The sequence below is a fragment of the Capra hircus genome, unplaced genomic scaffold (genome assembly GCF_001704415.2).
Source record: "Capra hircus breed San Clemente unplaced genomic scaffold, ASM170441v1, whole genome shotgun sequence".
NCBI classification, from domain to species: Eukaryota; Metazoa; Chordata; class Mammalia; order Artiodactyla; family Bovidae; genus Capra; species Capra hircus.
The window spans coordinates 80,187-95,105 of record NW_017201244.1 but is presented as its reverse complement, the minus strand read 5'-3'; the positions used below and the strand labels follow the sequence as shown (position 1 = coordinate 95,105).

Genomic DNA, 14,919 nt, shown 5'->3' with positions numbered 1-14,919 from the left:
AGAGATATTCTAAGGGCGGGGGGCCCTAACAAGCCTGCTTTGAGTGAGGCCCTCCCAGGTGTCTTCACAACCCCTTCCTAGCATGAGAACCAGCGTCGGGTGGATGGTTTTCTGATGCCTATCCACTTCCTAGTTGAAGCGCCAGGAGGTTTCTCTGCGCCTGCCGGGCTTCAGTCACCTTGACCTCCCAGGGAAGAGGCAAGGCACAGGCACTGATGGGCTGCAAGCGCATAGGTGGTCCTGGAGAACAGGAGTTGCTTGGGCAAGATTCCTCCCAGCGTGGCCACACTTGTCGAGTGAACGGGGGAAGACTGTTACTTTCGGGCCGCTCACCCACCTCCAGAAGCAGCTGGGCACCCTGGCCAACTCCACGTTTCTGGGCACTGGCTCAGCTCTGCCACCATCTCCCTTGTTACTTACTTGCCGTGTGGGCGGGGGAAGGGGACCGGATCCGGGCTTCACAGAGAATCATCCAGTGCAGCACTCACAGGCGTGGAACACGGTGCGCCGGGTCTTAAGGGTGGGGGAGCGGCTGGAGGCGGCCAGATTCTAGACCCTGCGAGGGTGGAAGGCATCAGGAGAGCTGGGCAAGGCCGCCCTCAGAGGCCTAGGACTGGAGGGCGGGGCCCGAGCGGAAGACCGCTCTGCCACTGCCCTTTGGCATCTGGTGGGTTGCCGCCGCACCTCCCTTGCTCCCCCGGTCACTGGGCGCCCCAAACACCTGTTCCTGGGCCATCTCGAGGGCTAGACGACCCTTCAGTACATCAGGGGGAGTCGCTGCGGGAGCGGGCCCGACGGAATCCGCCAGGGTCTCAGGTCCCTAGGCTCGGGGAAGAGTCTGCTCGGCCTCCGCGGCAAGAGAGGCGCACAACGCCAGGGAACTGCGGGCTCTGGCCCGCGCACAGGACCCAGAGGGGCGGGGCGGCGAGTACCCGTAATGGACGGGTGGGGACACGAGGCAGAGGGGCCCGCCTCCGCGGCTTCGAGCGCCGCGCGCTGACACGGCCCCCAACGGCGGTCATCTCTGGCTCCCCGCCTCCAGCCCGCCCACTCGGAAGAACATGGAGCCGCCGCTTCCTGCCCACCTCTTCCGGCTTGATTCGCCAATGACCATGCTAGACTCGCTGGAAGACCTCGCCGCTCCTAGCTCCGGAGCAAGCCCCGTCCGCTTTGTGAGCGGGCACCTGCTATGGCCCAGTCAGAGCAGGCGGGTCGCGTGAGTCCGCCCGGTCCGCTCAGCCTTCGGCTCACTTTTCCTCAGTCCCTAGCGGGCTGTCGCTGTGGGCTCGTGAGCCTCCCTGCGGCTGAGATTCATGACTTTCCGTGGCAGTCAGCGCGAGTGTACTATGCCAAGCCCTGCTGTGTGCCTTTGGTGTGAGCTTTGTATTCTGAAGGAGTTAAAGTTCACGGGAAGTTACAGGAAATGCCCCTCCGTTGTGCGGCCAGCATCCAGCGGTTGCGTAGGCAAGTGGGCCCTCAACGCAGGGAAAGTGGCATTGGTAACGCTATCGGAAAGCTTGCTGCAGGGTTTGTGTGTGTGTGTGTGGCGCGCGCGCGCGCGCCAGTGTTTAAGAACACCACACTCCCGCGTGCCAATGGCTTGGTCGATTCCTGGATGGGTAGGCTAGGATGCTGCAATACCTTGCCACCCCCGCCCCCACACACACCACTGTCAGTAAACATTAATGAAAACCATGCAAGTTTGATAAACGGGGTTGTGCTTTTTTTTAAATCAGCACACTGGCCCTTGAGATCCATCCATCTCAATTGGGTTTCCAAGGCAGTCAGTTCTCCCTGTGTATTGCTAGCCTTCTTCTTGGTGTGGGTCAGCAACAGTTGTTCAAGCCTTCACCCACTGTTGCCTGTTTCCACTTTTAGTGTTTCTAGAAAAAATCTGCTTTGAAGCATTTGTATCAGGCTTTCCTGTGGTCAGAATTTCCATTTCATTGGCATGAATGCCCAGCAGTGCAAGTGGGCTGTGTCCTAAAGGAAGTGGTGCGATTAGCCTTAAGAAAGAAACTGGCCATTTGCATTCCGCTGTGGCTGGAACATTTTACCTTACCACCGGTGGATATTTTAAAAGGACATAATTTGAAGATTTTTACAAAACCATTGTTTTAGCAAGCTGTTAAAACAATTCTGTTTCTCACCTCTAACTATAGTCTTCTATGGGATCACCTAAACATAGTTCCTCACTCAGGTAAAAAAGCACATCACCCTGGTATATTCGTGTGAATTTTAACTAGCAAATAATTATATCTGCAAAAGTCTTCCTTGTTCACTACCAAAAGTCTAGCTGCATGTCATCTCTGGCCACAAAGGTATTGAACAGAACACTCTATTACGGGCTTGAGTGTATGTATGTAGCAATAGTTTACATAACAAATCCGCCAAACTGATGTAGTATAACTTTTTCTGGTTCTTCTTGTTTGTGTTTTTAGCACCTCTGAAGACTTTGAAAATCTCGGCCATCAGGATAGATATTACCTTTAAGTGGAACTACCGAGGTCAAATACCTATGGGCATTTACCATGTTTTATTGATACTAAGCAGGTTGCCGTCCCCAAAAAGACCCTTGATCGGCATGATAGGCAGGGCTGTTAGCCCTGTGCTCCACATATGTTGCAGAAGATTTTCTATCAGTCTCTCTCTAAAGAGCTCCAGTTATACTTCTTGAATGTGTTACTAAAGTGAGATGAAAGTTGCTCAGTCGTGTCATAATGTTTTGTGACTTCCATGAACTGTAGCCTACCAGGATCCTCCATCCATGGGATTTTCCACGCAAGAGTACTGGAGAGGGTTGCCATTTCTTCTGCCAAGGGGATCTTCCGACCCAGGGATCGAACGACTGGGTCCTCCCACGTTGTAGGCAGACACTTTACCATCTGAGGCCACCAGGGAGTTACTAGACAGAGGTTAGTCAAAAAGAGCAAAAGCTCATGTCAATCATCAAGAGTCTTCAGAAGTTTTTTTTCTTTCTTTCTCTTCTCAGCTGGGGCAAGCCCGTGGTGGAGGGGGCAAGGACCTTATGTGTGGTGCAGCGACCAGTTTGTTGGGACAAGGTCGCAACGCAGCACCCCACATGGCAGAATGACAGCTGCCGATGCTGACAGCTGGGCCAAAGCGCTTTACAACAAGCACTGGCCAGAAAGGGTCAACAATTTACACCGGCTGTTTTAACGAGGGCACTGATGCTTTATGCCTCTGTGACCACAGCCTCACTGGGGCAGAATAGGGCTGAGTACATGCAAAGGAAGCTCCGAAGACAGAAAGCCACAGTGGCGGGTGAGTGCTGCGGTGCGGGCCTGCTGGCTCAGTGCTAGTTCGTGAGATGAAGTGAAGGGCCTTCACACCCAAAACGGCCTTCGGCTTCTCAGAAGGACCAAGCAAACTTAGGGGCCTGCGGAAGAAATGGGATCTCTCTCGCTTTTGGCTTGCATAGCATGGCTGCCAAGATCTTAGTTCCTATACCAGAATTGCAAACCAAATGCCGCGCCCTGCAGTGCTGGTGTCTTACCACTGGACCGCTTATGGATTCCGCGTGTCTTAATCTCAAAAGACTAAGGCCAGCTGGTTTTGGCTGTCAAGAAGTTACACAATTTTATGTGACCAAATTATTATAAACTCGCAGATTGATGATTTCTGTTGTGTATCCTTGGGCCAAAATTGCCCACTGCCTCAAGTGAAGGGAGTCATGTGACTGCAGGGCAAGAATTTCCAAAGTTCGGCCACACGCGATGCTTTGTGACCCAGGGCTGTCTGCGATTCTTGCTGTGGCTGCTGGCCGCCAGCTAACTGTGTGTGTGTGTGTGTGAGCGAGGTGTCTTATGATCTCAGGCTCAATGTAGGCCAGAACTGGGGCCAGTTGCCCCTGCCTCCTGGGATGCCAGGTCAGTTGGGAAAAGACAAGGAAACCTGTAGCATGAAGTGTTTTATGTTATTTAAATGCATAAGGTGGCCCGCCATGAGCAAGCGAGATCCCATGGGGAGAAAGCACAAATAAGACCGAGAACCACCCTAAAAACCATTGGCTCTTGAGGGTCACCCGCACGCGTAAGAAGGAAGCACAAGGCTGTAAATGGAACTGGTCCATCCAGCAGTGTGCTGAGTGTAGCAAAACGACCGGTCCCGTCATCTACAAGCAAGGGACTCTCATCCCGCTGGCCGACAGACGAGTGGGGCTTTTACAGCAAAATCCACTGGCTGAGGGCAGGTTCCCCCTCCCCGCTCCCTTCCGGATCCCCTGGCATGTGGGTTGTAGCTGGGTCGGCTGGCTCCTGCAGAGGGAATGCTCCCAGAAGGGTGCCTCGCCTATGGCTTTCCCACTCAGCGACTCCAAGAGGGCCAGCTGAAAGACTGGTTTGCTAATCTCAGCGTGTGAAGACACTCACCCATGCCTCCATGTGAACGCCTGGCAGGATCGCCATCAGAAGAGAGAGTGGCTTTGTTTAGCGTCCCAGGGGCGGTCACTGTCAGGCGCAGATGATATAATTTTCTGTAAGGGCTGGGAGTGTCTGTTAGCGGGCCTGGATTACTCCATCCGCAGCCTGGCAGCGGCCCCCTAGAAGTCGTAGCAAGTCACCCCCTTCTCGCCAGATGAGCAAAATGAGGAACTGGGGAAGGCTTGACACTTCTACTGAATCTCTAGCTAGGCAGGAGGAAGGGTGAATAGGGAACTTGCGCTCGTAAGCTGACTCCTTTTGCAGGCTGTAAAGTGAAGTAAAGTCATCAGTCGTGTCCAACTCCTTTGCACCGACCCATGGACTATACACCCATGGAATTATCCTCGGCTCAGAATAGACTGGTGGTGGTTGGCCTTTTCCTTTCACCAAGAGATATTCCCACGAGGGATAGAAGCGCCAGCTCTCGTGCATTGCAGGTGGGATTCTTTACCAGCTGATCAACCCAGGGAAGCCCGAAGAATACTGGAGTGGGTAGCCTATCCCTTCTCCAGAGTCTATCCCTGACCAGGAAATCAAACCGAGGTCTCCTGCATTCCAGGTGGATTCTTTACCAACTGTGCGCTCAGTGGAAGCCTTTTGCAGGCTACCACTTTCCATCTGCTCCCAAGGAGGTTCCTGGGGGCATCATATTACACATCAGCTTGTCCTGAAGGCATCAGAGGTGAGTCCCAGTGATATCCCGCGGGCCTTGGACGAGTCCATAAAGGAGGAGGTGAGAAAGAGACACGCACTGTACTCTTGTGCCTAATCAGGGGATTTGACAATTCTCATGAGATCAGAGAGCGGTTCTCATAGATATTTAACCAGTCCATCTGCAATCCTGTGATAGAAGGCTACTGCCAACTCCCCAAATCTTCACTGGCCTCCGAGACACACCAAAAGAGACACACATGGTGGGAGGTGGGAGGAGGTTCAAGACGGAGGGGGACATATGTATACCTATGGCTGATCCAGGTTGATGTACAACAGAAACCATCACACTATTGTAAAGCAATTATCCTCCAATTAAAAATAAACTTAAAAAAGTAGATACACAAGAAGGAATAAAAAAGATAAGACAAATTCTAAAAGTCTAGGCAGAATTTAAAACTAAAAAATAACTTTAGACATTAGAAACAAAACCACAGTCTTTGAAATAAAAATCTCAGCTGATGAATCAAACCACAGGTAGATGACTCAGAAGATGACAAGGCAGTGACCTTGAGGAGAGATGGCCCAGTCTTCGTGGCCCCTCATCCTGGCTTCCAGGCTTCCGATGACGTCAACCCCCTTCCCTTCTTGCCCCGGGTCTGGGGCGGCAGCTGATTTCTGTACTCGCTGCGTGCCTTCAGCCCTCCGAGCCATCCCTGAGTGACCACCTGTGCTCGAGTTTCTCATGACCTGTGGGGGTCTCAGCAGTCACCATGCTGCCCCCGTGCTCGACTGGGGTGAAGGGCCAAGGGCAGCAAGTGCCCAAGGAGCCAGAGTGGCTGCTACCCTGAACTGTCATGGAGGGAATGCCGGGAACCAAGGCTGGGCTGTGCGGTGACTACAGTGTCCCTGGGAGGAAACTGACAAGGACACCTGCCTTAACCTCTCGGTTCAAGTCACAGGATGACAGCCACAGCTCTTCCATGGCAGCCTGCTAATTCCCGTGCCTGCAGGGCTGACAGGGCTGGAAATCAAACACAGCATTCCTCCATGTCAGATGCAGAATGCCCAGGTCGCTTGAATTCCCAGCTTGTCCGCATTTCCTAGATGAAAGGCAGGGTGCTGTGTGAACGAGTGGGATCTTGAAACCGGAGACTCGGGATATCTGGCTGCCCTCGGTGGAAGCTGACAACTGGCAAGCCCCAGTCCCCGCAGCCTCCCTTGCTGATGGAAGTAGCTTGCCCAGTAATGTCTGGGAGGCTGGTGTTCTGTCCTTTGAGGACTGTGCCATTACCTCACCTGGTGCTGATGCCTTGCAAGGCGACACCGACTGTCTTCCAGACCCTCTGCCACCACATCCTGTTGCCATGAGACCCATAAGTGGGGTCCAATTACCGCATGACTGAGGGGACAGGCACAAAGTCTGACACTTCAGGAAGCAGCTCATACATCAATAAATATTTTCCAGACTTCACTGCTATCTACCAGCTTAACTTTATTTGGACATTTGTGGTAGGAGCTTCTCAGGGAGTTCAACTCAGTAGGTGAGCTGGGCCATTCAATGAAGTGGATTAACTGATAGAGGTCTATTTACTAGAAGGTTCTGATTGAAAGCATCAGTATTAGGACATGTAGCTGCTGTGTAGTCTAGCACGCACTTCACATGGGTGGCTGACTGATACTTGGACCTACTGCTGACCTGCATTTCATAGGTTTTGATGCCAGAAAAGCCCTGACAGGAGGAAAGAATACAAAGGCTTCAGTACAGTTCAGTTCAGTCACCCAGTTGTGTCTGACTCTTTGCGACCCCATGGACTGCAGCACGCCAGGCTTCCCTGTCCATCACCAACACCAAGAGCTTGCTCAAGCTCATATCCATCGAGTTGGTTATGCCATCCAATAATCTCATCCCGTGTTGTCCCCTTCTCCCACCTTTCAATCTTTCTGAGCACCAGGGTCTTTTCTAATGAGTCAGTTCTTTGTATCAGGTGGCCAAAGAACTAGAGCTTCATCTTCAGCATCAGTCCTTCCAATGAATATTCAGGACTGATTTCCTTTAGGATGGGCTGCTTGGATCTCCTTGCAGTCCAAGGGACTCTCAAGAGCCTTCTCCAACACCACAGTTCAAAAGCATCAGTTGTTCAGTGCTCAGCCTTCTTTATGGTCCAACTCTCACATCCATACATGATTACTGCAAAAACCATAGCTTTGACTAGATGGACCTTTGTTGGCAAAGTAGCGTCTCTGCTTTATAATATGTTGTCTAGGTTTGTTATAGCTTTTCTTCCAAGGTGCAATCATCTTTGAATTTCATGGCTGCAGTCACAATCTGTAGTGATTTTGGAGCCTTCCAAAATAAATTCTGTCACTGTTTCCATTGTTTCCCCATCTGTTTGCCATAAAGTCCTGGGACTAGATGCCATGATGGTTGCTTTTTGAATGTTGAGTTTTAACCAGCTTTTTCACTTTCAACAAGAGGTTTTTCAGTTCCTCTTCACCTTCTGCCATAAGGGTGGTGTCATTTGCATATCTGAAGTTACTGATATTTCTCCCAGCAATCTTGATTCCAGCTTCTGCTTCATCCAGCCTGGCATTTCGCTTGATGTCCTCTCCATATAAATTAAATAATCAGGGTGAAAATATACAGCGTTGATGCTGGATATTGACAATATAATCCTTTTCCAATTTGGAACCAGTTCCTTGTTCCATGTCTGGTTTTAACTGTTGCTTCTTGAACTGCATACAGATTTCTCATGAGGCAGGTAATGTGGTCTGGTATCCCCATTTCTTTGAAAAATTTTCACAATTTGTTGTGATCCACACAGTCAAAGGCTTTAGTGTAGGCAACAAAACAGAAGTAGATGTTTTTCTGGAATTCTCTTGCTTTTTCAATGGTCCAGTGGACGTTAGCAATTTGATCTCTGGTTCCTCTGCCTTTTCTAAATCCAGCTTGAACATCTGGAAGTTTTCAGTTCACGTGCTGTTGAAGCCTAGCTTGGAGAATTTTGAGCATTACTTTGCTAGTGTGTGAGATGAACGACATTGTGCAGTAGGTTGAACATTCTTTGGCATTGCCTTTCTTTGGCATTGGAATGAAAACTGACCTTTTGCAGTGCTGCAGCCCTGCTGAGTTTTCCACATTTGCTGGCATATTGAATGCAGCATCATTTACAGCACTTTCACAGCATCATCTTTTAGGATTTGAAATAGCTCCGCTGGAATTCCATCACCTCCACTTTGTTCATAGTGATGCTTCCTAAGGCCCACCTCACTTTGCACTCCATGATGTCTGGCTCTAGGTGAGTGATAGCATCATCATGCTTATCTGGATCATTAAGATCTTTTTTGTATGCTTCTTCGGTGTATTCCTACCACCTCTTAATGTCTTCTGCTTCTGTTAGGTCCATACCGCCTCTGTCCTTTATTGTGCCCACCTTTGCATGAAATGTTCCCTTGGTATCTCTGATTTTCTTGAAGAGATCTCTAGTCTTTCCTGTTCTATTGTTTTCCTCTGTTTCTTTGCATTGATCACTGAGGAAGGCTTTCTTATCTCTCCTTGCTATTCTTTGGAACTCTGCATTCAGATGGGTTTATCTTTCCTTTTCTCCTTTGCCTTTTGTTTCTCTTTTTTTCTCAGCTATTTGTAAGGCCTCCTCAGACAACCATGTTGCATTTGTGCATTTCTTTTTCTTGGGGATGGTCTCAATCACCGCCTACTGTACAATATCCTGAACCTCTGTCTATAGTTCTTCAGGCACTCTATCAGATCTAACCCCTTGAATCTATTTGTCACTTGTACTGTATAATCGTAAAGGATTTGATTTAGGTCATACCTGAATGGTCTAGTGGTTTTCCCTACTTTCTTCAATTTAAGTCTGAATTTGGCAATAAGGAGTTCAGATCCGAGCCATAGTCAGCACCCGGTCTTGTTTCTGCTGACTGTATAGAGCTTCTCTATCTTTGGCTACAAAGGATATAATAAATCTGATTTCGTTATTGACATCTGTTGATATCCATGGGTATAGTCATCTCTGGTGTTGTTGCAAGAGAGTTTTTGCTATGACCAGTGTTCTCTTGGCAAAACTCTGTTAGCCTTTACCCTGCTTCATTTTGTACATATCCAAAAGCTTAGGGAGAGAGAAATCAGCTCTTTTCTGTGAGGCACTGACACAGCCATTGGAGCAGGACTCTGAAAGACCACAGTGCCTCTAGAGAAGAAATAGTTGGGCACCCTGCTCCAGATGGTCAATACTGAAATCAGACTGAGTATATATTTTTTCCAAGAGAACACACTGGTCATAGCAAACACAAGAGACAATTCTACACATGGATATCATCAGATGGTCAAAACGGAAATCATATTGATTGTATTCTTTGCAGCCAAAGATAGAGAAACTCTATACAGTTAGCAGAAACAAGACCGGAGCTGACTGTGGCTCAGATCATGAACTCCTTTTTGCAAAATTCAGACTTAAAGAAAGTATGGAAAACCACTAGACCATTCAGGTATGACCAAAATAAAATCCTACAATTATACAGTGGAAGTGACAAACAGTACTTCATGTGAAATGCCCGGCTGGTGAAGCACAAACTGGAATCATGATTGCCGGGAGAAATATCAATAATTTCATATATGCAGATGATACCACCCTTATGTCATAAAGCCAAGAGAAACTAAAGAGCCTCTTCATGAATGTGAAAGAAGAGGGTGAAAAAGCTGGCTTAAACCTCATCATTCAAAAAGCAAAATTAATGGCATTCAGTTCCATCACTTCATGGCAAATAGATGGAATACATTGGAGATAGTGACAGACTTTATTTTCGTGGGCTCTAAATCACTGCAGATGGTGACTGCAGCCATGAAATTAAGAGACATTTGCTCCTTGGAAAGGAAGCTATGACAAACCTAGACAGCATATTAAAAAGCAGAGACATCACTTTGGGACAAAAGTCCATATTGTCAAAGCTATGGTTTTTCCAGTAGTCATGTATGGATGTGAGAGTGGACCATAAAGAAGGCTGAGCACCAAACAACTGATGCTTTTGAACTGTGCTGGAGAAGACTCTTGAGCGTTCCTTGGACTCCAAGGAGACCCAACCAGTCAATCCTAAACGAAATCACTCCTGAATATTAACTGGAAGGAGTGATGCTGAAACCGAAGCTCCAATCGTTTTTCCTGATGCGAAGAGCCAATGCATTAGAAAAGAACCTGATGTTGGAAAAACCGAGGGCAGAAGTGGGTGACAGAGAATGAGATGGTTGGATAGCATCACTGACTCAGTGAACATGAGTTTGAGCAAACTCTCAAAGACAGTGGAGGACAGAGGAGCCTGGCATGCTGCATCCCATGGGTTTGCAAAGATTCAGACATGAGTAAGTGAACAGTATCAACAGCTGATCCAGCTCTGCCTGATGTATACTGTACAACCCTAAATGTTCTAGTTCTCCGAGCCAAAAACCTGAGTTGAGCTGCCCCCACGGATGGTCATATCTCACCCCATTTCCAGAGGTAAGGCCTCTGGATGGAATGAGAGATCGTGTTCCTTAAGAAAGACCCCGTGCCACAGCTGGAAGTGCACACAGCAAATCTTCCCACGCCTTCCTAGAGGACCCATGCACTAAAGTGACAGGTTGTCCTGGAGAAGATGCGTCACATCTGTCAAGCGACATGGGGACACCGTCAAGACTTCCTTACTTTCCTGCGGTCCTCACCTCTGGAGGCTGGGCACCTCTGGCGGACGTTTAGATCCCTGGTGGTAGGAGCATTAGCTTTGCACACTTCTCTGGATACTATCCTTGGGTTGGTGGGGTAAGGATCCGTGCTTTATCTGTAAACATTTCAAGGGCACACTCAGGAGGTGCTGGAATTCAGTGGGCAGGGAACAGAAAGAACTGCATCGGGGTGTGTGTGTTTTGGAGCGGGGGGGGCGGGGCGCGGTGAGTACCAGATTCTGGACCTTGGGAGTGTGGAAGCTCCCAGGAGTACCGATCAAGGCAGCTCTGAGAGGCCAAGACTGGGGTGCAGCCCAGGACTGACAGTGTTCCTTTGCCATCTGAGGGGGATCACCAGCTTCCTTTCCCCTTCTCCAAGGCACCCTGCGGAGAACAACGTCTCATTTCTTGCAAGGGACAGGGTAGGCCTAACGGTGCTCAGGTGGGGTTTCCTGAGCTCTGGATCTCGGTGGCGGCTTTTCCTTGGCCTTTCTCGCAGGAAGGCACAGATCACCTGGGGTCGGCGCTGGACCCCTCCCCCGCCCCCGCCCTGGGTTTTCAGAGAAGTGGGACTTGGGTACTGCTCGCGGACAAGTGGGTTCAACACTCTTCTCTTGGGGGGGCGCGGGGGCAGGGGCGGGCTTCCCCCTCGGCCTCCTGGTCGACAAAGGAATGCAGGCTGAGCCTCCAGCCGGGCGCATCTCTTCCCGGCTCCGGGGCACCGGGGAAGGCAGAGGCTTGTCCCAGGCTCTGCGATGCCCGGCAACATGCACGCGGCCGCCGTGAACCCCCACTTGAGGGTACTTTCAATTCTAGGAACATAATGTCTTTCACAGTTACGGCAAAGCCTCGGGCAAGAGCTCTACGCCCAAGATGGCCAGCCGGAAACTGGGTTCTCGCGCCGATGTGGCGAAACCCCATTCGCCAGCTGGGCGCCCGCAGTTGGGAGCCTAACCGCCTTCTCGGTCTGCGCATGTGCTCAGCTCCCACCGCACGCAGGCGCAGAGCGTCGCTACATCTATGGTCCGGAAGTCTGATAGAGCGTCTACGCACCCTCGCCTGGACTCTATGGTTCCTACGCGTGAAGATAGGCTGCCTATATAAGACCTGCGCAGGCGTGGGAGCGCCTCTTTCCCTTTGGCACGGTAAGTAGTCGCGGCCTCCGGTTATGGCCGTCCTTGCCATTTCTGTCTCCTAGTTTAATACCTGTGTTCGACTTCTTTTCCGACTTTGTTTCATTGTAGCCACTGAAGATCCTGGGTGTCGCCATGGGCCGCCGCCCCGCCCGGTGGTGAGTGCTACTCCATGCTTTTTCGCTGCTGGGAAGCGAGAGGGAGGGCCATTTAACCGTTAAAAGCAACAGTGGGGTGGGGTCTCCCTGGTGCGGCTTTTCTGTCCTGGGGACGGACTCTGCATATTCCTTGAGACATTCCAGGTCACTTGAGGTCTTCTCCTATTTTGTTGTAGAGGTGGATTGACCCAATTTTGCATACGATGGCCCCAGTGTAGGGGTACAAGCGATGTCTACCTTGCATCCCGCCCTCTGGACTTGAAAATTCGCTAGTTTAGTTTCCTCTCGAGGCCTCTGTGTACCATTCCCGTCTTATTTCCAGGCGACGTGCGATGTGGGCGCCTCGGATGCCAAGAGCAGTCCCAGAAAAGTGGTTTCAGCTGCCTCGGCCCTGCAGGGGGCGCCGGAAGCCCTTCACAAGGCTTGGAGGCGAACTTAATGCCACGTGCTCCTAGGTCCATTTAGGTGGATGGCTTGAACTGTGCTATTTTATATTTAAACCGAGAAAGTGTGTTTCAGAATGTGAGCGTTTAAAACAACAGGGTTGAGGATGGTATTTTATTTTTTAATCCCCTGTTATAGGTGACTTGAGTTTTGGCCACATCTTGCTTTAGCGTCCATTTCCGGTAAAGGAGACCAAGCTGGGAGATTAACATGTGTCAGGCTTTCAACGTGCATGTTGTAGAGCTCCTTTATGAACCCTTGCTAACCTGCGTCGTCTTCCTTGCAGTTACCGGTATTGTAAGAACAAGCCGTACCCAAAGTCCCGCTTCTGCCGAGGTGTCCCTGGTAAGTAGGGGCAAAGCTCCCAAACTGGTTTGGGCCCAATGACCTAGTTGCTTATGGAACTCCCACACTCAGCAAGGTTGTCTTTTTTTCCCCAGATGCTAAGATTCGCATCTTTGACTTGGGGCGTAAGAAGGCCAAAGTGGATGAGTTCCCACTCTGTGGCCACATGGTGTCAGATGAGTATGAGCAGCTTTCCTCTGAAGGTGAGGCAGGCTTCCTTGTCAATGCTGCCCGGTTCCTTGTGTGTGCACCCCCAGCCAAACCTGGAAGTCACTGCACTGAAATGACCAGCTTATTAATCACAAGTGCCCAATCATTAGCCTCTTTGCTAAACTCATCCCACCAAGACAGAGAGCCATGGTAAATGCGTCTGTGGCATTTTGTCTTCCCGTAGCCCTGGAGGCTGCCCGTATTTGTGCCAACAAGTACATGGTGAAAAGCTGTGGCAAAGATGGTTTTCACATCCGAGTGCGGCTCCACCCCTTCCATGTCATCCGCATCAACAAGATGTTGTCTTGCGCTGGAGCTGATAGGTGAGCTGGATCCTGAGACCTCTACTTTGGGCTTGATGATTTTCATCAACCAGGGCAGAGAAGTGGCCCCACAGAGATTAACCCCCAGCAAAACCAGGCCAAAGGGCTAGTAAGTGGACCTCAATGGACACTGAACAACCCAGAGTCCCAGAAAGAAGCTCAAAAGGCATCATTGCTCTGGGCAACAAGTTGCTCATGTGGGAATAGCTTCTCTTTGCACCTGATGACATAACCTGCAAGCAAGCAGGTTGCTGGGGTGGTCATAGATCTTTCAGAGGAGCCCAATGGCACCTTGCAGGGACTCTAGCTAGTCTGTTTTTTTGGTTCTCTTTTCTTTGCAGCCTATTAAGCCGACTGTGCTCTTTTCCCCATGGGGGCCCAGTGTGCAATGGCTGCAAATAGCAGGCTCCTTGGTAGTGTATGCAACCTGTTGCCTGTACAGGTTGCCCTAAGGGACCTTGGAGACAACTCTTCCTAGTGGGCATTCATGACTGGCCTGCTGTTTCCCAATCTAGACTCCAGACAGGTATGCGCGGTGCCTTTGGAAAGCCTCAGGGCACAGTGGCCAGGGTCCACATTGGCCAGGTCATAATGTCCATCCGCACCAAGCTGCAGAACAAGGAACATGTGATTGAAGCCCTCCGCCGGGCCAAGTTCAAGTTCCCTGGCCGCCAGAAGGTAAGGAGCTTGGTCTCCTTGCAGCCTTGGTCTCCCCTTTCTCTACTCCTGGCCTCAGGGCCCATGACTCAGTTGTTTCTGTCTCTCTCTAGATCCACATCTCTAAGAAGTGGGGATTTACCAAATTCAACGCGGATGAATTTGAGAACATGGTGGCAGAAAAGCGACTCATCCCAGATGGCTGTGGGGTCAAATACATCCCTAATCGTGGTCCCCTGGACAAATGGCGGGCCCTGCACTCATGAGCATCAGCACTGTCCCCTCCTTAATCATGCTCACCAATAAATGCTATTTCCTGTCCATCTGTCTTTGCATCTGGATTCATGGTGGGTGGGGAACTGGATGCCCCAAGGGTTGCTGTCATTTCAGAAGAAGACTGACAAGCTGGCCAGTTGACAGTAGGGCCAGTGAGGTACATGCCTTGACCCCAGGCAGTAGGTTCTGAAATCCCCCCACCTATATGTGGAGCACTGAGCAGCTCACACCCTGGATGATGAAAAAGGGCTTGTGGTCTAATGTTGGCCTCAGGCTGCTGTGGGACCTCACCAGACACAGCCCTGGAGGTGGGGTCGTACAGTTAGCCCTAGAGTTAACATCTGTCCTGGGCCTAACCACCTTTTCCTGGGTTAAGAGTTGTTGAGAAACCTTGTTACCCTCCCCCATTCTAAGCCTAGCCCACCACCCCTTATAGGACTTCATTCCCAGGACCACACCTGACATCAAGTTGCTATGATGGAAATGCTTAGTCTCTTAAGTTGAGTCTGACTTGTGACCTTGGAGGCTGTACCCTGCCAGGCTCCTGTGTCCATGGGCTCTCCCAGG

The 14,919-nt window shown here is 50.3% G+C and overlaps 1 protein-coding gene across 1 annotated transcript; it reads left to right on the top strand.

Annotated features, from left to right (window-relative positions):
- The first annotated feature begins 11,647 nt into the window (after window positions 1-11,647).
- On the top strand, window positions 11,648-14,399 carry RPL10 (ribosomal protein L10). The gene is made up of 7 exons (XM_018045354.1): window positions 11,648-11,951; window positions 12,051-12,097; window positions 12,828-12,886; window positions 12,982-13,089; window positions 13,281-13,419; window positions 13,935-14,097; window positions 14,190-14,399. Exons 2-7 carry the CDS (start codon window positions 12,075-12,077, stop codon window positions 14,340-14,342), a joined length of 645 nt encoding a protein of 214 aa, XP_017900843.1. The 5' UTR covers window positions 11,648-11,951; window positions 12,051-12,074; the 3' UTR covers window positions 14,343-14,399.
- Window positions 14,400-14,919: the final 520 nt, after the last annotated feature.